General features: G+C 41.8%; 1 protein-coding gene across 1 annotated transcript in view; it reads left to right on the forward strand.

Moving 5' to 3' along the window:
• HAO1 (hydroxyacid oxidase 1) overlaps positions 1-11,148 on the forward strand; it is a 47,040-nt gene extending 35,892 nt beyond the window's left edge. Inside the window, exons 5-8 of the mRNA XM_073339672.1 lie at positions 2,758-2,849; positions 7,944-8,102; positions 8,321-8,390; positions 11,035-11,148. Of these exons, the coding sequence (XP_073195773.1) occupies positions 2,758-2,849; positions 7,944-8,102; positions 8,321-8,390; positions 11,035-11,105 (392 nt within the window). The 3' untranslated portion in view covers positions 11,106-11,148. The remainder of the gene's footprint in view (positions 1-2,757; positions 2,850-7,943; positions 8,103-8,320; positions 8,391-11,034) is intronic.
• Positions 11,149-22,052: the final 10,904 nt, after the last annotated feature.

Raw genomic sequence — 22,052 nt, forward strand, 5'->3', positions numbered from 1 at the left:
CTGTAACTTTAAGCATATGCTGAAATCTCATGGATTTTAATGGGGATTACCTGCATGCTTCAACGATCTGCTGAATAGGGAGGAGTTGCCCAACTGGAGCCTTAAAAAACCAGCTGAAACAAATGGCTTCTTCTTTTTCCTAACTGGGGGCTGGCTTGGGAAGTGCTAACTTTCTTTCCGTGTTGACCGAGTTCAATGGGAGTTGAAGGGCGTTTTCTCTGCCTTTCTTTCTCATGTAAACTATTCTATGGCATGCCTCATTGTGCTATGGGAGTCTCTCCCAACGTTATGAAGCATACACATAGATTTTATATTGCTCTGTCTCTTCCTCCTGGTCAGCAGGGACTGGACGTCATTATTTTTCCAGTTGTGGGTTTTGTAGTAGGCACTGGAGGCATTGTCGGAGGTCTTTGATCACCTGGCCAAGAGATGCTCATCGCCTTCAATGATTGGGCCCTAGGAGAGTGCAAGCTAACAAAAATTATATCCTGCTTCTGCATCACACAAACCAGCGAAGCATGGTTTTTATGGGCTTCTGACGTCAGTGCAGTTACAGAGGTGTAACATGGGTAATGGCAGAGAATTAGAACCAGGACTGGCCTCTTTGCATAGTTACAGAGCATCTCACCAGTACTATTAAGCATTTACATGGTATAGAATTTTGTGGACCTAATTCTGATCTCACCTATGCTGGTGTAAAGTGGATGTAGCTCCCTGGAAACCAATGGAATTAGACCAGTGTCAGTGACATCAGAACCAGGACCTTAGGTAACTACTCCTCACATTACTCTTGCAAGGTAGGTAAGTGTTATCACCACATCGATGAGATGAAGAGGGCTGGGTTGTGCTTTTGCTCGCGCAGGTTTCCGATCACCTAAACTCTGCTGACCTCATTGTAGTAACTTCTAATTAACACCAGTGTAAGTAATTGAATCAAGTATGGAGACGTTGTGGCTAGCCCAAGGTCTCATGGCAAGCTAGGCACAGAGCCAGGACTTTGCATTTGTATTTCCCTATTCCGAGTGCTGTCCCGGGTGCTCTAAGTCACACTGCCTCCCTGAGAGACCATCACCACCTGCAAACAAATCAGTGATGTGTACGGGACCCTTCATCTCAGCCGTCTTCATGTACTGCACTGCAGACTGGACAGCCAAAAGTTGGCTTTGAGTTATTAACTATTGCAGTGGCACTTAGGAATGTCATTCATGGGGTAGAATCCCATTGTGCTAGGTGCTGTACACACACACACAGAGCGTTGTTCTGTGTGGAAATCAAGTTTGTATTGCTTTGTGCATATCCCGTACCCCATGTATTATTGCAACACAGTTCTGCCTAATATCAGAGATTCTTACAGCTCATTTACATGCATAAGGGAAGGGTCATTGTCCCGTGCACTTGGAGTCAGGATACTTGGCTTCAGTTCCTGACTCAGCCCCTGTCTTGGTGTTTGAGTAAGTTGTTTGACCACTCATATGGTTAACCCATCTATAAAAGGTGAACAGTAATATTTGCGGGACATAATTAGCATGTGGAAAGGACTTTGAGATCCCGTTAAAAGATTTGTGTGTGTTTGTGCGTGCGTGCTCAGATACTATGGTAGCGGGCACCATATAAGTACAATCAATAGTTTTACATGTTTACCTACTTTAATATGTCAAACTCGGTATAATTCTATCTATAGTACTTATAATGGCCCCCAGGGCCATGGGAGCTGAGCACTTCACAGTCTTTAATATATTTATCCTCACAACAGCCTTGTGGGGTAGGGAAGTGCTATTATCCCCATTGTACAGATAGGGAGACCAAGGCACAAAGAAGCGTTGGGTAAAATGTTCAGAAGTATTTATGTGACTTAGACACCTAAGTGCCTGTGTCACTTAGGTACTCAGTCCTATTGATTTCTGATGAGACTTAGGCTCCTAAATCCCATTTTCAAAAATGACATAGGCACTTAAAAGGCTTAGTCATTTAGGGTCATATTTTCAAAAGCGCCTGAGTGACTTGACCAAGGTCACTCAGTCTGAGCCACAGCAAAGACTGGAATCCTAAGTCTTAGACTAGGGCCCTAACCATTAGACCATCTTCCCTCTGTCTAAGTTCTAGAAGACCCTCATTTTCCATTTTAACTGATATTCCCAAATCAATACAATATTCCATTTTCCATAATTGTATAAGCATTCATATGTTGGCATTAATTTAGGGTGAATCTGAAATCAGCTATGACAGGAAATGGGAACAAACGGACGTATTCTACCCATGGCATGTACAGACCCAAGCTCAGCTCTGAGTTACACTCTGCATGTGTATAAGTGAGAATGGGACTTCTTTTTGTTTCTTTCTGAAGCTTCTGTAATCAATCAAAAGCCAATTGAACCTAGTGAAGTGATTACACACTGTAATGATATTAATAATTTCAGACTACAGTAAAACTCACCGCAGCAGGATTGTCTTACTGATGATGAACTGCAGATCAGTGTGATGAAAGTACATGTCAGCCACCAGAAGAGATCAATAACTGCCCACTCAGAGCTACTTACCTCCTCCAATGTTCCAGGTGATACAAATGCTAACTTTAATTCTGGTCAGGCCACAATTTATGGACACAGCTGTCCACAGGCTGGTACAAGGCCCAGCTATTAGAAGCCAGAGCCCTGGGTAAATTCTTATTAACAGAATATTTTTAGAGATGCTCTCATTTCTACATGGACAGCCCTAATAAACTGCACTGTCTGAAGGGCTGACTTTTGTTTCTTCCAGCTGATGATGCTAGAGAAGCTGTGAAGCACGGTGTAAATGGGATCCTGGTGTCAAACCATGGTGCGCGCCAACTGGATGGTGTGCCAGCAACTGTGAGTATTGGTGAAACCACTTAGGAATGGCACTTGAGAATCTGTTTAGTAACTTTAATTGCATCTACAGCTGCTTGCTAACTTGTTCTCTCTCTCTGTCTCTGTGTCCCCTGCTCCCGCCCTGCCCCTTTTAAGTTGCACATGTGGTTACTGGAGAGGAAACATGTAAACGTGTGCTATATTTTTTAAGCTCCAATGGGCTGTTTCTTTCAAGGCCCCTTAGAATTTCACAACGTGCATGTAGGCACTCGTAGCCTCTTACTGGTGTGTGTGTGAGGGCAGCCTGTGGATTTCTTTCTTCTAAGAAATCAAACCAAAAGCCACAGAAGGATTAACATGTGGGCAGTTGCCTCTGGGAACCTGGGCAGCCTGCCCTGGCTGCAGGGCTCAGGAAAGCAATCCAAAGGAGTGGTTTCAGGTTAGCTCATTTAAGAGCGCAATAAAAGGAGAAAAGTAGTCCTTGATGCTTGGCATGCCCTGGATAATTCAAAACTTTAACTGCACTAGGAGGCGCAAGTGGGTCCATGTCTTCTGACACGTTGAAACAATGTCTTACTTCCTGTTACCTGATGGCAATACAACACAGCGGAATGTGGAATAAATAATATATCAGGAGGCCAGAGGTGACATCTAAAGAATTTGTTGGCTGGATTAGCCAGGGTGACAAGCCAGCTATAGCTGAATTAACTCCGATATCTCCACTTTACTGTAAGCAGAAAGTCTGCATTTGTTTGGGGTTGAGCCTTAGTGAACTCCTTTCCGCTCCCATCTGTCTCTGTTCCCGCTGATGTCCATGAGCCCCCAGTCTTTGGCAGTCTTCCACTTACATTAAGAATGGTAGGGCCCAGCAACTTCTGTACTGTTACCTTCTCCTAATCATACCAGTTAAGGATGGAGGCCTGGAATTCTGGGGATTTTATGCTTATTAGGCAATATTCTAATGTGCAGATTTGAATATGCATTTCCTCATTTGAATAAACCTTCCTACAATCAAATCTATCAAAGGTCTCCTGCTCACCACACCTAGCTTTCCTCCCCTTTGAGTTTCTCTACCGTTTTCCCCCATTCACCCTCTCTCTGGCTCCTTGCTGCTTGAGATTCCTGAGCTCCTGAGAGACTGTGTGAAAAGCAGGAGATTCAGGTGGGTGGGAGAGGTTGCCCAAAATCAAGGGTTTTACAGGAAACCAGGAGTCTTAATAGAACTGGATGAAAATGGGAAAAGGAATTGACAAAAAAGTTCAAAGTTGTTGTGCAGGATTGGATCAATACAACAAAACTTATTCCCCCTCACCCCCCAAAATGTATGGAATATTATTTCAAAGTTTTCTGAATTTTAAAAAATTAGAAATTCTTAGTATTTGTATCCAGTTTCCTCCCCACCCCTTTTTACCACCTAGCGCAATAAATTGAATCATGTCCAGACTTGTCCCCACCACCACGTCTTTTCCTTTTGATACACTATAACTTTTCAAAACCTACTGGCAAGCTATGAAGCAGCAAAAGGAGAAATGAAAATTGCAAAGTCTGCCACTGTGACTTTTCACTACTTCTCCAACTTTGGAAACCTTACAGAGTCGTTGAAGCCAGGTCTACACTACCACTTACTTCGGTGTAACTTACATCGCTCAGGGGTGTGAATAAGCCACCCCCTTCAGTGACGTAGTTACGCCTACCTAAGTGCTAGTGTGGACAGCGCTATGTCAATGGGAATAGCTTCTCCTGCCGACATAGCTACCGCCTCTCACGGAGGTGTATTTATTATGCCAACGGGAGAACCCTCTCCTGTCTGCACAGAGTGTCTTCACCAGACATGCTACAGAGGTGCAGCTGTGCCAATGTAGCGCCCCTTCGTGTTTCATTTTTTCTTTTGCTGCTCTGTAACTTTGTAACTTTGAAAAGATAGTGAGTAGAGTAAAAAAGAAAAGATGTTTACCTGAGGTGAATAACCATACAGCTAGTACTCAGTCATGCTTTTGCATTCAGTGGCAGAGAAGAGTAATTGGGGAAATTGTTGCTTTTGATAAAAAACTGGAAAGCTTGATACAAATGTTTTCACAATAGTTCTCCGTTCTGAAGCACAAGCTGTTTTTCACTGAAAAACATTTTGAATGAAAAATTTCCAGTATTTGTGTTAGAACATCCCTTCCTTCCCTTAGAACCCTTCAAGCTCTTCCTTCCTTTCTTCCTTCCTCTCTGGGGGGGCCTGCCAATTTCCACCATTAACCCTCCTCCCTAGATCCTGCTGGTGTTACACAAATGACCTTTTGCTAGTTTCCAGAAGAAAAATGATCTTAGCTCTCTATTCCAGCTACGATCACACGTGTTTCCTAAATGTTACAGAAAGCAAGGAGTCAGCCTCTGATTGGCCCTAGCTTGGCCATGTGTCTCAGGCAGACCAAGGACTACTGATGATGGTGGGGAGGGAGGAGGAGGATAGGGGGAAGACAGCCATGCAGTGATACTCTCACCCTGGGAGAATGTGAATATGTCAGCTGGCAACTTGGCTCAGTTTTTAAATGTAAGGTAGGGGTCAAAATTCTACTCTCAGGTCTTTCAGTTCTCAGATGTTCTCTGAATACTAGTGTGGCTCTCCCATGACATCACAGTAGGAAACTTACCCCTATAGGGAGAGAAGAAGATGCTTTGCGATAAGTCAGATGAGCAGAATTTAGTACTTGTCCCTTCCAGCTAACTTATGAAATTAGATTGGAGTCAACAATGGGAAAGCATTTGTATGAACATTTGTTTGCATTCAAAATGAAATTTAACTGTGATCATGACTTTTTAATATTTGCTTTCTGCAAGCATTCACTTGGTCTGGCTTTACCACCTTGAATGTTTGCAGACAGCAAATGTCAAATGATATACTTGATAGTAAAATTCCAAATTTGCATGGTGTCAGGCAGCACTTAAGACCCTCAACTGGGGAACTAACTATTACCATGTGACTTGTGTTTACTAACCAGTGCTGCATGGATTCTGAAGTGTAAATGTAAAAGAGGATTTGCAGTGAATTATCACTAAAATCTTCAAGAGTGCCTCATAGACTTTTAAGTCAAAGTCCCATTCTCAAAAGTGACCTAGACCAAGGTTTTAAACATGTCCAGTGATTTTTGGTAGCCTCAATTTTCAGGTACTCAATTTAAGACACCAAAAAAGGCCTGATTTTCAGAGGGCAAGGGCTCAGCCCTTTCTGAAAATGAGGATCTCTTTTTAGGTGGCTGAAGCTGAACACCCAAAAAATGAGGCACATCTGAAAATCTGCTTGCTCACTTCTGAAAATGGGACTTAGATTCGTAAGTCACTTGGGCACTTCTGAAAATTTTACACTGTATGTGAGAGCTATTCTGAAATAAACAATTCATGAGGAAATTAACAAATGATTTTGAATAATAAGGAAATTCAAGAATTTTGACATTTTGCCAACTGAAATAAAGGAAAAATTGAACTGAAAACTGTATTTTTTACAAATTATTTGCTTGTAATAAGTTAGTTTGGAGGAGAAGAAACCGTTAAGTTATGTATTTTGAATGTTTGGTCTGTTCACTGGATTTCATATTGCTACAATGGGGTATATTTTATATTACATTTTTCATAATATATATTTGTACCGGATCATAAAGTGTTTCTGTTTCTGCATCATAATCACATGCTTTAATTTGGATGGGTTTTTGAAATGTGAGTTGAACCCAAACTGGTTAACATTTCCTAATATCTAATTACACATTGAGGAAATTGATACAAACCATAATTAAAACATTGTACTTTAGTAATTACAGCACTTGTATGGTGGTGCAGTTTGCTTGGATGTAGAAAGAGGGAGATGTTTTGATCCTTTAAAAGGGAAAGGAATTACATCCCTGTTTGAAAATGGATAATTTGGATCCCTGCTTGCTTTCCTAGAGCGTGATATTTTCAGCCTCTTTAGCACTTTGCTTCTAATCGAATATCTCTCCTGCTTTGCTGAGATAGTAAAAGTTAGGCATGACAGGAAGGGTGGTCCTGCAGTTAAGGTACTAGTCTGGGACTCAAGGCATCTTGTGTGACCATGGGCAAGATACTTAATCTGCCTCTGCCTCAGTTCCCTGTTTGTAAAATAGGAATAATCCCCCTTTCTTTCTTCCATCCTTTCCCGTGGTTAGTTTGATATTAAGTTGGCTGGATAGTGAGTTGGTTGGAAATTATTCCTATTGAATATTGAATTATTCCGCCCCCCACCCCCCCCAAAATTAGACAAACCATTTTTTAAAATAGTATTTCAGATTTTAGTTGAAATACTGAAAATGTTTTGGTTGTCAATCAATGCCGACATTTTCCTCACAAAAATGGAAAATTGATCACAAAAATATGTTCACTGAAAAAGCCATTTTCACTGGAAAAAATCCTTTGATGGAAAACTTTCTACCAGCTTTAACAGTAAATTCTTCAGGGCAAGGGCTGTCTCTTGCTATGTGTACGTACAGAGCCTGGCACAATGGGATCCCGATCTCTGATGGGCTATAACACACACAAATGGTATCATGCACAGGAAACTTGTATATGTAGCCATTGTGATTGTGCATATAAAACAGGATCTTTATGTATGCCTTCTAGCACAATTAGAGAGACAAGGTGGGGGACGTAACATCTTTCATTGGACCGTCTTCTGCTGGTGAGAGAGACAACCTTTTGAGCTTGCACAGAGCTCTTCTTCGGGTCTTGTGGATCAGGTACATTGTGGCTGGTCACTGGGCTTGGTAAATCGCCATACCACACTGTGCTAAGAGAAAAATGAGTTTAATCTGGTTCTAGATTTCATTATGAAAGGCACATACAGTCCTAACCAGGACCTTGCTTTTATGTGTAATGAGAAAGACAGCACCTTCACCAAAGTATCCCCTAGCACTGCACTGGATCATTACTAACCTCTGCCTACTAGTATGGTTAGTCACGTCCATATTTGTACACACAACTGCATTAGTTGTGCACATAGATTAGGCACAAAATTCATGCTTATCTTCATTAAAGGCTGGTTCCTACAGGTGGCAGTTCGCTTAAAACTTCAGTAGTGTCACATGGGACTGAATTGCTACTGTCCTGTTCTTGCTTTCCTAGATTGATGTCTTGCCGGAAATTGTTGAGGCTGTGGAAGGGAAGGCAGAGGTGTTCCTGGATGGTGGAGTGAGAAAAGGCACAGATGTTCTCAAGGCATTGGCTCTTGGTGCCAAGGCAGTGTTCATTGGAAGACCTATCATCTGGGGGTTGGTTTATCAGGTAATTCATCAAAGGCTGCAGTCCAAATTTTGACTATTAGACTAAACTTTTAGACATGCATTAACATTCAAAAAATATGACTAGGGACTGTTATGGGTGCAAACTCAAGCACATGAAATTAATGAAATGCCAGAATTAAGATTGTCCATGAAACCTTAATTCAGCCCCCTGGTGCGTATATATGTCGTAGTACAATGTATTGTCTTCCAATCTATTAGGGTGAAGAAGGAGCAAAAGAAGTTCTCCAGATGCTGAGGGAAGAATTCCAGCTAGCAATGGCACTTTCTGGTGAGACACCAGCTTCCTTTCCATAGTCACACTCCTTCTCTGGATGCTGTAATTGAAAGCATTATTTTCAGTTCAGATAGGCCAACCTGTGCTCGATTTAATCTAGCTAGTGAGGCTAAAATAGCTGTGAAGATGTGGCAGCATGGTCTTCAGTGCAGGCTGTACAAGCCCGCCTGAGTACCCAGTCAGGTAGGTAACCTGTGCTGGGGGTCAGTGGCACCATGTCTTCACGGCTGTTTTTAGCAGCACTGGCTAGATTAAAGAGGGCAAATATGGTGCCCATCTATAAAAAGGGGAATAAGTACAACCCAGGGAATTACAGACTAGTCAGCTTAACTTCAGCATCCGGAAAGATAATGGAGCAAATAATCAAGCAATGAATTTGCAAACACCTTGAAGATAATAAGGTGATAAGTAACAATCAGCATGGATTTGTCAAGAACAAATCCCATCAAACCAACCTAATAGCTTTCCTTGACAGGGTAACAAACCTGTGGATAGGGGGAAAGCAGTAATTGTGATATATCTTGATTTCAGTAAGGCTTTTTTGATATTGTCTTGCATGACCTCATAAACAAACTAGGGAAATACAGCCTAGGTGGAACTAGTATAAGGTGCGTGCATAACTGGTTGGAAAACTGTTCCCAGAGAGTAGTTATCAATGGTTCACAGTCAAGCTGGAAGGGCATAACGAGTGGGGTCCCACAGGGATCAGTCCTAGGACCAGTTCTGTTCAATAGCTTCATAATTGATTTAGATAATGGCATAGAGAGTACACTTATAAAGTTTGCGGACGATACCAAGCTGGGAGGGGTTGCAAGTGCTTTGGAGGATAGGATTAACATTCAAGATGATCTGGACAAACTAGAGAAATGGTCTGAAGTAAAACAGGGAGAAATTCAATGAGGACAAATGCAAAGTACTCCACTCAGGAAGGAACAATCAATTGGACACATACAAAATGAGAACTGACTGCGGAAAGAGATCTGGGGGCTATGGTGGATCAGAAGCTAAATACGAGTGAACAGTGTAACACTGTTGCAAAAATAAAGCAAACATCATTCTGGGATGTATTAGCAGGAGTGTTGTAAGCAAGACACGAGAATTAATTCTTCCGCTCTACTCCATGTTGATTAGGCCTCAGCTGGAGTATTATGTCCAGTTCTGGGCACCACATTTCAGGAAAGATGAGGACAAATTGGAGAAAGTCCAGAGACGAGCAACAAAAATGATTAAAGGTCTAGAAAACATCACCTCTGAGGGAAAATTGAAAAAATTGGGTTTGTTTAGTCTGGAAAGTGAAGACTGAGTGGGGACACAATAACAATTTTCAAGTATATAAAAGGTTGGTACAAGGAGGAGGGAGAAAAATTGTTCTTGTTAACCTTTGAGGCGAGCATGAGAAGAAATGGGCTTAAATTGCAGCAATGGGGGCTTAGATTGGACATTAGGAAAAACTTCCTAACTGTCAGGGTGGTTAAGCACTGGAATAAATTGTGCACGGTGGTTGTGGAATCTCCATCATTGGAGGTTTTTAAGAGGACGTTAGGTAAACACCTGTCAGGAATGGTCTAGTTATTACGTAGTCCTGCCTTAAGGGCAGGGGACTGGACTAGCCGACCTATTGAGGTCCCTTCCAGTCCTACACTTGAGTGCAGATAATAAAAATGGTTCAGTATCTAGCTCTTTTCATCTGTAGGTGTCAAAGTGCTTTACCAAGGAGACTAGTATCATTATCCTCATTTTTATGCATAAGGAAACTGAGGCACGGGGCAGGATGTGCCTTACTCAGCAGGCCAGTGGCAGAGCCTGGAATTGAACCCACGTCTCCTGAGTCCCAGCCCACTGTCCTATCCGCCAAACTATAAAAGTTAACAAGTCTGCACTGAGCTGTAAACTTTACACATTTCTGTGTATTACAGTAGTATCTAGACACTCCAACCAAGACTCATTGCCCTTGGTGCTGCACATTCATATAGCAAAACAGTCTCCATCCTGAATAGTTCCATCTATTATTATTTATTATGTTTATTACAGTAGTGCCTAGGGACCAGAGAGAAAAGGACCCATGTGCTGGGCACTGCAGAGATCTAGAATAAGAGTCCCGGCCCTAAAAAATTTGCAATTTACATAGACAATACCAGGAAAAGAAGTATAATTATCCCTCTTTTACAGATGGAGTGCTGAGGCACAGAGAGAGTAAGTGAGACTAAATAGTAAATTTTTCAGTGTTGCTAATTACCGATTAGCACACAACACCAGGGATGTGGTACATTCTTCATCACTAGGCATCTGTAAATCAAGATTGAGTGTTTTTCTAAAAGGTAACTCGAGCTCAATTACAAATTGTATGGCTCAATGTGCGGGAATCACAGATGACATTCTCTAACCTGTGTTATGTAAGGTAGTCAGATTGCATCATCATAGTGGTCCCTTCCAGAATTAAACTCTGAAAGTGACATGCCCAAGGTCACACAGGACATTTGGTGAAGACCCTATGACTTGAGTTCTATACCTATGCCTTAATCACAAGACTATCCTCTCACCAGTCAAGGGTCATCTTTTGCTGGAAGACCAGTTCCTGAATAATGCTGATTATTCTTCTAAGCATATTCATATTATATGTATGTAATTTATCTCCCAGGATGCCAGAGCGTGAAAGGGATTGACACGACATTGGTACGAAGAACTTCATCTGCAGTTTCCAAGATTTAGCACAAAAAAAGTGTGGCTCTGGGTAAAGCCACCCTATTCACTGTGGCCAGATTGTTCTGTTTGGGCCTCATCATGAAACTCTTACTTAGGAGAGGGTTTAAACCAATAGGGCTACTTCTGAAAGGTGTACATGGACCAGGTTTTCCTAAGTGCTCAGCACCCCGCACTAGCTCCTTAAAAGGAGCTGAGCACTTTTGAGAATCTGGCTCCTGGTGCGAATAAGGATGAAAAGAGTGGGCCCTAATTCTCTCCTGGTGCACACAATTGTAGTTGTTGTCCAGCTAAGCAGAAACTGCTGACTTTTCAATATGTGTACAGATGCGAAGAACTTTTCTCAGATGTTAACATGCATGTCTGGAAGGAGCTTAGATGTTAAAATGAAACTATAAACAGAAATGTTTTGATAGCAAACAACTACCAAAATATCAAAGTTTAAAGGATACCTCTTGTTCGCTGTTTATAGAAACTACACTTCAGATTGTCCGGATTAAATATTCTTTTCGTATCAACATGGCATCGTTTCCCCTAGCAACTACATTACAGTGTGTAAACAGCGTAGGCTGGGAGCTGGGTAAGTATCTTGGAGGCTTTTGAGATGCAAGGGATTGTACAGCCAATCCAGAGTTTGGAGGTTTACAGTCTTAACTGACATGAATCTCTTTGCACTTAAATTATAATAACATATGAATACTGACCATAAGCCAGATCCTCAGCTGGTATAAATCCATGTAGCCCTAGTGACTTGAACAGAACTGTGCTGACTGACACCAGCTGGAGCTCTGCTATATTTTTACTTTAAAAAAATTAACATTGGTTTAGATGATTTCTTGGACAAATTCAACTTCCCTGAAGTATAAATACTAAATAATAATAATGATGCAGTAAGTGCTGAGTATGACACCTTACATTGTCAGCCACACATCTTAAAGCATTTCACACAAGGAAGGTCTCTATCCATTATTCTCCAGATAGGGAAACTGAGGTGCAGAAAGATTATAGGTAAACTGCTAAGAAAGTAAGTAAAATTGAGTGTGTCCTCTTATTTCCATTGATGATGTATAAAGAAGGGCTGGATGTGCGTTTCTGTTTTTTTGGATTGATAATTAATTCAGGAATATTAGTGCTGACAAGTATTCATTTTGGTGGAGGTCCTCAAAATGGTGTACTGGGAATTTTTACACCTCAGAGAAAGTAGTAGGAGAGTGCTTAAATAATATGCCAACTCTCCAGCCTAGCAGCCATATATTGGCTGATATTTCACATAGGCATATAAGTGGTACTCTGCAGCCATTGGGCCAAATCATGTTCCATTTACCCAAGTCCCATTAAACTCAGTGTGGCTCCTTGCGCGAGTAAGGAGAGCAGGGTTTGACTCATCAAGGACTTTATTCAAAATCCATTGAAGTCAATGGAAAGACTCCTGTTGACTTAAATGGCCTTTGGATTGGGCCCCCAAGAGGCTAATTCTTCCAACCCTTGCTTACATAAGTAGTCCTTTTTCAAATGACTAGTCCCATTGTTCACATGAGGGCCGTAGCTATTCATGGCTTGACTTTCCAAAGATTTACTTACGTGAGTATTTCAATAAAATAAGAACTACTTGTGTACTTGAAGGGTTGATAGCCCTTAGATCTAACACCGTCTGAGGCAGGTCCATAAGTATTATTGACGCTATTTGGTACGACAAAACTAAGACAAGGGACTTGGTCCTGTATGCCTTGAGCAAACTAGAATTCTCAGTAGAAGGGAATGGGAATTTTGCCTTGGTACAAAATATAGGAATGGGCACAGCAGTGTTAAGTGACCTCCCCGAATCCATAAAGGCAGTTGGGTTAAGAATCTAGTAGTCTCCCTCAGCCTAAACCCAAGATTGCTCTTGATATCTCACCTCTCAAGTGAACACAAAATACTAGGACTAGAGTTTTCTAAAGCAATCGCTGTTGGCCTAACTCTACTCCTTTGAAGTCAGTGGCACGGTCAGTGGGAGCGAAGGTAAATCAGTGCAGAATGCTTTGGAAAAGTCTGCCCTAGAAATCTAGCAATAAGGTTTTTTTTTAAACAGAAAGTAGGGCTCTATCCCATTGCTCTGCATTTGTTGAAGTCCCGGGGCAGTTTGCCATTGATATAAATGGGTGTAGGCTGAGACCCATAGTCATTTATCTCCCATCAACCACATAGGAGTGGTGCATCTTCATCCCCTCATCCTCCTACCCCAACTTCCCTTATGCACTATTTGAAATACCTCGCATTGAGCTTTACTCATTGAATCATTTTTTGCCAAAAGTTTGAATTTGCAAAAGGTTTTAGAATAAAATGATGGAATATTACAGCATGAACGTAAATTGGGACTTGAACTCAAAGGGTGGGGGAGGGAGGAAACAAAAGGCCACACACTACCCTTCAGTTGTAAAATTCTTACTCGTATTTACTGCCGAGTGTATTATGTTGCATGACGGTTGCATAGCAACAAAATAAAGTTTATCTGTTTAAGGAAATATGTTTCTCAGAGCATAAGGAAGCGTAATTTCTACTGTTTACTGCACTTATCATATGTGTTGCAATGTGGACTGTGTCAGATGTCAATTACAGAGCAATTTCAGAAAGACTGTTTATTTTAGATAATATAAATGTTACTCAAAAGATAGGGGCATAGTATCTTATGTTTACATGTTTAAGATCTATTTCTAAAGTTTAGAAGATGCAGTTTCCTGTCCTTAACCCAGCTTAATTTGAGGAAGGTTCCATAGTGTTGTGGCCCAGAGTAAATTTTGATAGTGAGGAAATAGACTTTATTTATTGGGTTTAATTAACCATTTCTAAGTTACTGCTCCTGTGGAATAATGAACTTGCTCTGCTTATCTCCAAACTGACTGACTCTCCAAGTTCAAAGCTGATAAGCCCTCTTCATAAAGAGTGATTTCAGAGCCAAATGCTGCAGGATGAAGTTAATGCATTTGCCTTAAATCTTTCCTCTTTTAAAAAAAACTTTCATGGTGAAGTGGAATTTCCCTGGATCTTGTGACAGACTAACAACATTGTTTGTGAAAATTAATGTGAAAAGACAGGAGTTTTGTATCTGATTTTTGATTATGGGGTGGGATAGCAGGGGTTGGCTCAACAGATCGCAGAGGAGCACACAGATTCATAAAAACCCACACAAATCACCCCAGTCCCGTCCAACCAAAATAAAAACAACTTTCATTGCATACCCAATTTCCCCCCTGGGGCTAGGATGAGTGAGAATGAGCCACATGTGACAGATGTTAGTGTGAGAGAATGTACCCCTGTATTCACAACTTACACACTATTGTAATAATCTTTGTACAAAGTATGCCATTTAAGGTATCATTTGAAAATTTGTAGTTTACTGATCAGTATCATCCTGATAAGATGTGTGATATCGTATGTTACGGTTAGATTTCCCTGTATGATGATGATAACTTATGCTCCAAACCACAGCCCTAACCAAGCAGAAGTTGGCAGACAGGTCTGTTTCAAACAAAGGTATGTGTGCTCTGCTTGATTTGCATTTAAGCAGTAAACAGAGTCATCAAGCAGGAAGGGAAACCTGTGGGGAAGAAGCAGCAGGGAACATCCCTCCTCATAGACTTTTTGTCTCCTGGTACCAAAGAGGAGTACTGAAACTATAAACGGGGAGGGACAAACACCCCAAGGCACCCATCTCTCTCCCCCTGCCCATATTATTCTCTACATCTGAAGTAACAAAGGAAGCCTTCATTGGATTCTGGAAGAGAAGAGGTCCTGATTTATAGGGTTTGGTCAGTAAGACTGTTGAACACATATGGTGAGAAATTTTGCTTAAATCTGATACAGTTTAAGTTAGGCACTCATGGCATTTTAACTTTATTTCCTTCTAACCATTTCTGACTTTCATGCCTTGTTTCTTGTGTTCTCTTAAAAATCTCTTTCTTTGTAGTTAATAAACTTGTCTTATCTAACCCAATGTGCTTAAATTGAAGTATTTGGGAAACTTCATTCGGGTGGCAAGTTTTGTGCATATTATTTCTATTCAAGGAATAATGGACTTAATAGAAACTTGTATTGCCCTAGATAGAGCTGGGCATTGTAGGCAGGACCTACATTTCTTGCGGAAAATCTAAGACTGGGGATGTGTTGGGTCCCCTGCAGTATAACCAAGGCTAGTAAGAGCCAAGGTTTGGCTGGCTGGCTACAGCACCCACACAGACATAGCTGGGAGTAACTTGCACGCTGGAGGCTGTTTGTGAGCAGTCCAGGTGGGAAGTGTTGTAAAGGGCACCCCAGGTCAGAGGTGACACAGCTATGTATTAGTCGGGATTATACCCTGGTATGTCACAGTTATTCATGTCACTTAATGCATGATGATGACGATGGGATAGGACGCTGTATAGAATAGAATATGTCTTCGGCTGATAAGTTCAGTTGTTTAAGTAGGGAAAACAGAGGTAATTGGCAGTGTTGCCCCAAAACCAAAAAGCACAGAGGAGGATGTAAATGTGCATCCTTGCCTCTAGGGTGCCCCTTCACACCTGGGCATGCAGCACTGCATAGGACTTCGCCTCTTGTGCGCAACACCAGTGGCCAGTCCTTTGGCCAGCAATAGCTTTTCTCAGTCTGCATCTTCTCCCCCTCCAGGTGTTCCATGGGCCTTCTTGTCAAGTCACATAAAAGTCTAAGCCCCTTCTGGGATAGCATGAACAAGTCCAAATAAGGATTCAAACTAGTCTTTAAATTAATAGCCCTTCTACGCCTCTTGGGCTTCAGTACAGTTCCCTTATTGTATCCTACCAGTTAAACCTTAGTCTAGGACCTTCTCCCGCAGGACCTCTCTCTTCTGCAGTCGCTCCCTCAACATCTTATACAGCCTAGCTTTGGCCAGGAGGCAATTAGATAATCACCTCCCATGTGTGAAGCATAATTAATTAGGTTCTTTCCCTTGTGTTACAGGTGATGGGGATTAAGCCCATCACAGAGGGTGATAATCATCAACAGAAGGCACAGCAGTTGTAGCAAAGCAAAAAGCATACTGGATATTTCACCCTCCAAATTGTATTCTGTGGACAAGGAGGTAAAGGAAAAGTGAGGGAGAATTAGGGGGTTCCAAAATCTTGACAACTTTTCTGAAGAATTCAAGTAACTAATCTGAGCCTTTGAGATGGAGGATTGGGCCAGTAGATGTTAGGAGACCCTAGAGGTTGTTGGTACTATCCGAACCAAACAGTGTGACTTAGGGGGGTGGTTCTGCAAACAAAATACATTTGCTTTTGTTCCAATGATAACTTTTTCCAAAATGTGTCTTGACAAGGCTACTGCCCTAACAATCATGTATCATTTTCTTTTTGCGAATCATGTATCATTGAGAGGCATTTCTTGGGTTTTGTGTACTTGGAGTTTTCATGTGAATTTATTACTTGTGGAAGGTGCTGGATTGATAGCCCCAGGAACTGAAATCCTTATTTCATCTAGGACCTGATGCAAAGCCCAGTCAAATCAACAGATTTTCAGTTTATTTCAACCGACTTTGGATCAGGCCCTTACAGATCAGGAATAGCATAGACAGAAGGTACATTAGCTTCTTCATACCATGTACCTCAACCCAACCCTGGAGACATAACCCACTGGGTTGTATTTGATTTGTCCCCTTCAGTCCATTCCAAATTCAGCCCCTAAACACATCTTCCTGGCATGACCATCTGATAATGTCTCCCCCTCTTTTAATGCCTTCACTAGCTCCACTTCTGCTATTGCATCACATTTAAGCTTCTTGTCAGTGCCTTCAAACTCTGCCTGTCCGTCCTTCATCTTGTCACCCATGCCCTCCGCTCCACCAGCGCTCCTGACTGGTCTGCTCGTTTTTGTTTTGCAACATCATCTTCATGCCTCCTTCCAGCTGATCTCCTCTACGTGGTATAACTTCACTATTGTCTATCTGTCCTTAGACTGTGAACTCCTTGGAGCAAGGAACTGCTCCTTCTTGAATGTTTGGAAAGAGCATCTAGTGGGTGCTACAGCAGGTAAATTATAGTAGTAATCTGACAATCAGGAGCTGAAAGGGTGTTACAGGGAGCTTCCAGCCCACCAGACCTTTGTTTGTGACCTTCAGCTCTCCTCTGGGATCTGGTGTATTTTATTTTATTTTTACTTGTGGGCAAACCAAACAGAATTGCTCTGGCGAGCCATGTGTTACCTTTTCGCAAGCTCGGCTGGTGGGGAGAGTGCCAGTTATGGGTGAAACTTGTCTGTCTTATTGAGAATTTCCTAACATTAATAAACAGACACTTAGAGTAACTCACTTTGATAAAAGAACAGTGTAGGTCCTGATGCTATTGAATATGCAGAAGACTCAGAGATGAAACAAACCTAGGGAAGTAGGCGCTGTGTTTTTTGGCTTCCTGAATGGTTTTCAGCCCCAAATCAAATCCTAAGAGCATGGGAAAAGCTGCCTTCTGAAGTTGTGATGGTGTGCTGAACCTCACTGTAAGGCTCTGTCTTATAAAACTACTTTTGATGTGGACATTTGGCTCCAACTCACACTGAAGGCCATTGTAAGTAACCACTGACTTACAGGGCACAGAGAAGTTGGTGTCCTTGAACACTCCTAGAAAGTAGATTTAAAGTTTTTGGGCCAGCCCCTCAGCTGGTATAAATTGGTGTCACTCCAAATAGACTTTGTCAATCTACACCGATTTACAGCAGCTGGGCTCTGGCTGCTGTACTGCAAGATGTCACTGCTTTCAAATTCTATCACAGTGGATTGAGCAAAATTGTTTTGAAAGCAGGTTTGCCAATCCAGATTTAGATTCTAATGAAATGGCACTGTAATTATTTCATGATGCATACATGCTCCATTTTGTTTTCATTTTGCTATGCTTCTGTTTATCTTATTTCCTGCCAAACAGTGGGAGAATACCACATGTGTTACACAAAGAATTTCTCAGTGTAGCAAAACTTTTCCTCCAGATGCAAACTGGCTTTGTCACAGTTTAGCATCTTCATTTTCAAAGGCATTGCATTTTATAGATTTCAAGGGACAGTGCTTAAACGGTTAATACAAACAGCAAGTGGTCAACTCCTTGGCTTACTTGGAGACATGTCTCTTGCAAAATGTTGACAGGTTGAAAACTATGGAACTGAATTTGTAATGTACCTGACTTTGGTTTTATGAAGCCCACACCCCATCCTGTTGCTGCCCATCTAGAGTAAACAGCTGCCATTTGAGCTTTCAGAATAGCATTTGTTCAATAGAACCGTCCCGGTAGGGGCATAGAACATTCTTTAACAAAGGTTTGCAAACTGAGGGCCCATCTTGGAAACCCTCATTCCCTTGATAAGGGAGTGCAGGAACAGGCTATAAAGACACAAATCGGTGCAGAGAATTTCAGTTTTTAACTTTCCTTGTTTAAAATAAAATAGCAATAATAGTTCCAGCAGCATTATCATGCTAACTGTGGGCTGAGTGTGGGGTGGGAGAGAGGTGTGTTTGGGGAGAAGGGGGAGGATGGTTGGAGGAGGTGAGGGTTTGATGGGAGGGTAGTGGGAGGAGTGTTTGTGACAGGGAGGAAAAGCTGGATGTTTGGAAGGAGGGTGTAGGAGTGAATATTTGGGGAGAGGGAGGCATTTAGAGCCTCATTGGTGGTGGGGGTGTAGCAGGGGATTTATCCTGCTAGGGGGCACTCAGCACTGAAGGTCTGTGCCCATTGCCTTGCCCACACTTTGCTGGCAGTTACTCCACTGCTCTCCATGCCTGTTTCATCCTCTCTGGCCTCGTCTACCCTAGGAATTTCCCACCAGAGCACCCTACCGTTGCAAACCCTGAATCCGCTCCTCTGCCGGTAGCAATGGTGACAATGCACATACCTGCAAGATGCTGCTGGTGCTTTAACCAGAGTCTTGTGCAGGCCTGCTTAAAACTGAAGTGGTGGCTTGAAGCATCTTCTGTCCCAGGCGACCTTTGGTGGAGCTGCAAAGGTGGAGAACCCTGGGAATATATCCCTCGTGTAGACACAGCCCAAGACGTGGCAACCAACAAGTTTGCAAGGTTTGCTGATGGCTTTCATGGTGCAAAACATATTTATGAAGTGGAACACTAAAAAGCCGCCACATGGTTAAAATGTTCTGTTTCCACTTGCCTGGGTTACACTGGAATTAACGACTCAGAGGGGAAAGGCAGTTATCCTGAGTCATTCAGTCCCACTGTACCATACAATCATAGTCCAGGGAATCTAGTCCAGCCCCCTGTGCTGAGGTGGGACCAAGTACACACAGCCCATCTCGGAGAGGTATTAGCCCTACCTGTTCTTAAAAACCTTCACTGATGTGGATTCAACACTCTCCCTTGGAAGCCTGTTCTAGTGCTTAACTATTGTTACAGTCCCAAAGTTTTTCCTAATGTCTAACCTAAATCTCCCTTGCTACAGATTAAGCCTATTACTTCTTGTCCTGCCTTCAGTAACCTCAGAGAACAATCGATCACCATCCTCTGTATAGCCCTGAACATATCTGAAGACTGTTATTGAGTCCCCCCTCAGTTTTCTTTTCTCACAGCTAAACATGCCCAGTTTGTTTAGCCTTTCCTCACAAGCCAGGTTTTCTAAACCTTTGATTGTTTTTGTTGCTCTCCTCCGGACTCTCTCCAATTTGTCCACAGCTTTCCTAAAGTGTGGCGCCTGTAATTGGACAAAATACTCCAGCTGAGGCCTCACCAGTGCCTGGTAGAGAGCGACCGTTACCTCCTTTGTCTTATATACAACACTCCTGCTAATATACCCCAGAACAATATTAGCCCTTTTTCGCAACTGCATCATTGTTTACTCATATTCAATTTGTGAGTCACCATCGCCTGCAGATACTTTTCAGCAGTATGACCACCTAGCCAGTTATTCCCCATTTTGTAGTTGTGCATTTGATTTTTTTCTTCCTAAGTGCAGTACTTCCCACTCATCTCTACTGAATTTCATCTTGTTGATTTCAGACCAGTTTGTCAGTTTTGTTAAGGTCTTTTTGAATTCTAATCCTGTCCTCCAAAGTGCTTGCAACCCCCCACAGCTTGCTCTCATGGGCAAATTTTAGTAGCATACTCTCCACTCCATTATACGTGTAATTAAAGAAAATATTAAATAGTATTTAATCCATGACTAACCCCTGCAGGACCCAACTAAATACACCACCCCAGTTTGACAGTAAATTATTGATAACTGCTCTTTGAATATGGTCTTTCAACCAGTTTTGTACCCACCTTATAATAATTCCATCTAAACCACATTTCTCAAGTTTGCTTATGATAATATGTGAGATTGTGGCAGGTGCCTTACTAAAATCAATATATATCATGTCTACAGCTTCCCCCTATCCATTAGGCAAGTAACTTGTCAAAAATGAAATTAGTGGCTTATATGATTCATTCTTGGTAAATCCATGATGGGTATTTCTTATAACTCTTTATTATCCTTTGTGTGCTGACACATTGATTGTTTAATAGTTTGTACGAGTATCTTTCCAAGTATCAAAGTTAAGTGAATTATGCTGTAATTCCCTGGGTCCTGTTCATTCTCCTTGTTAAAGATGTGTACTATGTTTGCCCATCTCCTGTTTTCTGGGACTTCATCCATTCTACAGGAGTTCTCAAAGATAATTGCTAATGATTCGGAGATGGTTTCAGCTAGTTCCTTAAGTCTCTTAGGGTGAATTTCATCAAGCCCTGCCAACTTGAATACACACAACTTATCTAAGCACTTTAACCTGTTCTTTCCCTCCATATTAATATTAATTGTGTTAAGTATCTGGTCACTATTACCCTTTTTAATGAAGGCTGAATTAAAAAAGGTATTGAACATCTCAGCCATGTTGATGTCTTCCATTTTTAGCTTTCCTTCCCCTCTAAGTAGAGGACCAATACTTTCTTTGGTTTTTCTCTTGCTCCTAATGTACTTCTAGAACTTATTCTTATTGAACCCTCTGTTTCTCCAAGTTACTGTCCACTGATGTGATCAAAAATCCCTGATTCACCTAAAGCAAGCAAACATTTTGGATATAGTTCCAGGCATCCAAGTCCATCACTGTGTTCTTAGTTGTGATCTCCAGAGCTACAGTTTCATCCCAGACGTAGAGAAAGGGAAGTGAAGGGACTTAACTACTGCCTCCCACTAATAACAAAAGTTTCCCCCTACTGAATCCTAACACTTTGCATTGAATATTTTACCCCAGAGTATTTTTATTGTCATTAATAGTGACTCAATAGTAATCAATATACGAAGAGCAATGCACTGGGAAAATGCACAGCTACATTCATTGCTTTGGCTGGCCAGCAAAGCAGAGTGATGACTGAAATGTTTCAAATTTTGGCAATTTTGATGAAAGCTTTCTGAGAAAAATGTTTCCTATGTCTCAAAGGGCTGTAATGATATGGCTGACTGGGCTGTATTCTCAGCTGGTGTAATCTGGTGCAGCTCCATTGGTTATGTTAGCAAATATGACTCTGAATGCACCCAGGGAGCAGGCTAGCTGGGCAACAGTGCTTCTCCATCCTCATCACTTCTTCGTCACTGCTCATTCTTGCTCTGTCATTCTCTCTCTTTCACTTCCTCACGAGCTATCTCTTTCACTGTGTGTGCATAAAAAAGAGAGAGAGAGAGAAAAAGAAGAGAAAGAGGGAGGAAGGGTGAGAGACTGGTGGCTGGAAAAGTGGCACCAAGCAATCCTTGTCCCCCCACCCTCTTTTCTGCACTGGTGACAATGGTAATGGCCCATAGCCTGGAGCAGCAGTATCAGAAGTGGTCAGGGGATCCCTGGAGGTATTAGTAAGTAAGATACTCCTCTACCTATTAACTCTGTATAAACTTGAATGAATGATTCTGGATTTGGTTAGAACAATTCTAAGGAGGTAATCACTACCTGGACCATAGAGGGCAAACACTTGTGACAAGGGATGGGAGAGTCTACATTTCAGGA

This window comes from Lepidochelys kempii, chromosome 3 (assembly GCF_965140285.1).
Source record: "Lepidochelys kempii isolate rLepKem1 chromosome 3, rLepKem1.hap1, whole genome shotgun sequence".
NCBI classification, from domain to species: Eukaryota; Metazoa; Chordata; order Testudines; family Cheloniidae; genus Lepidochelys; species Lepidochelys kempii.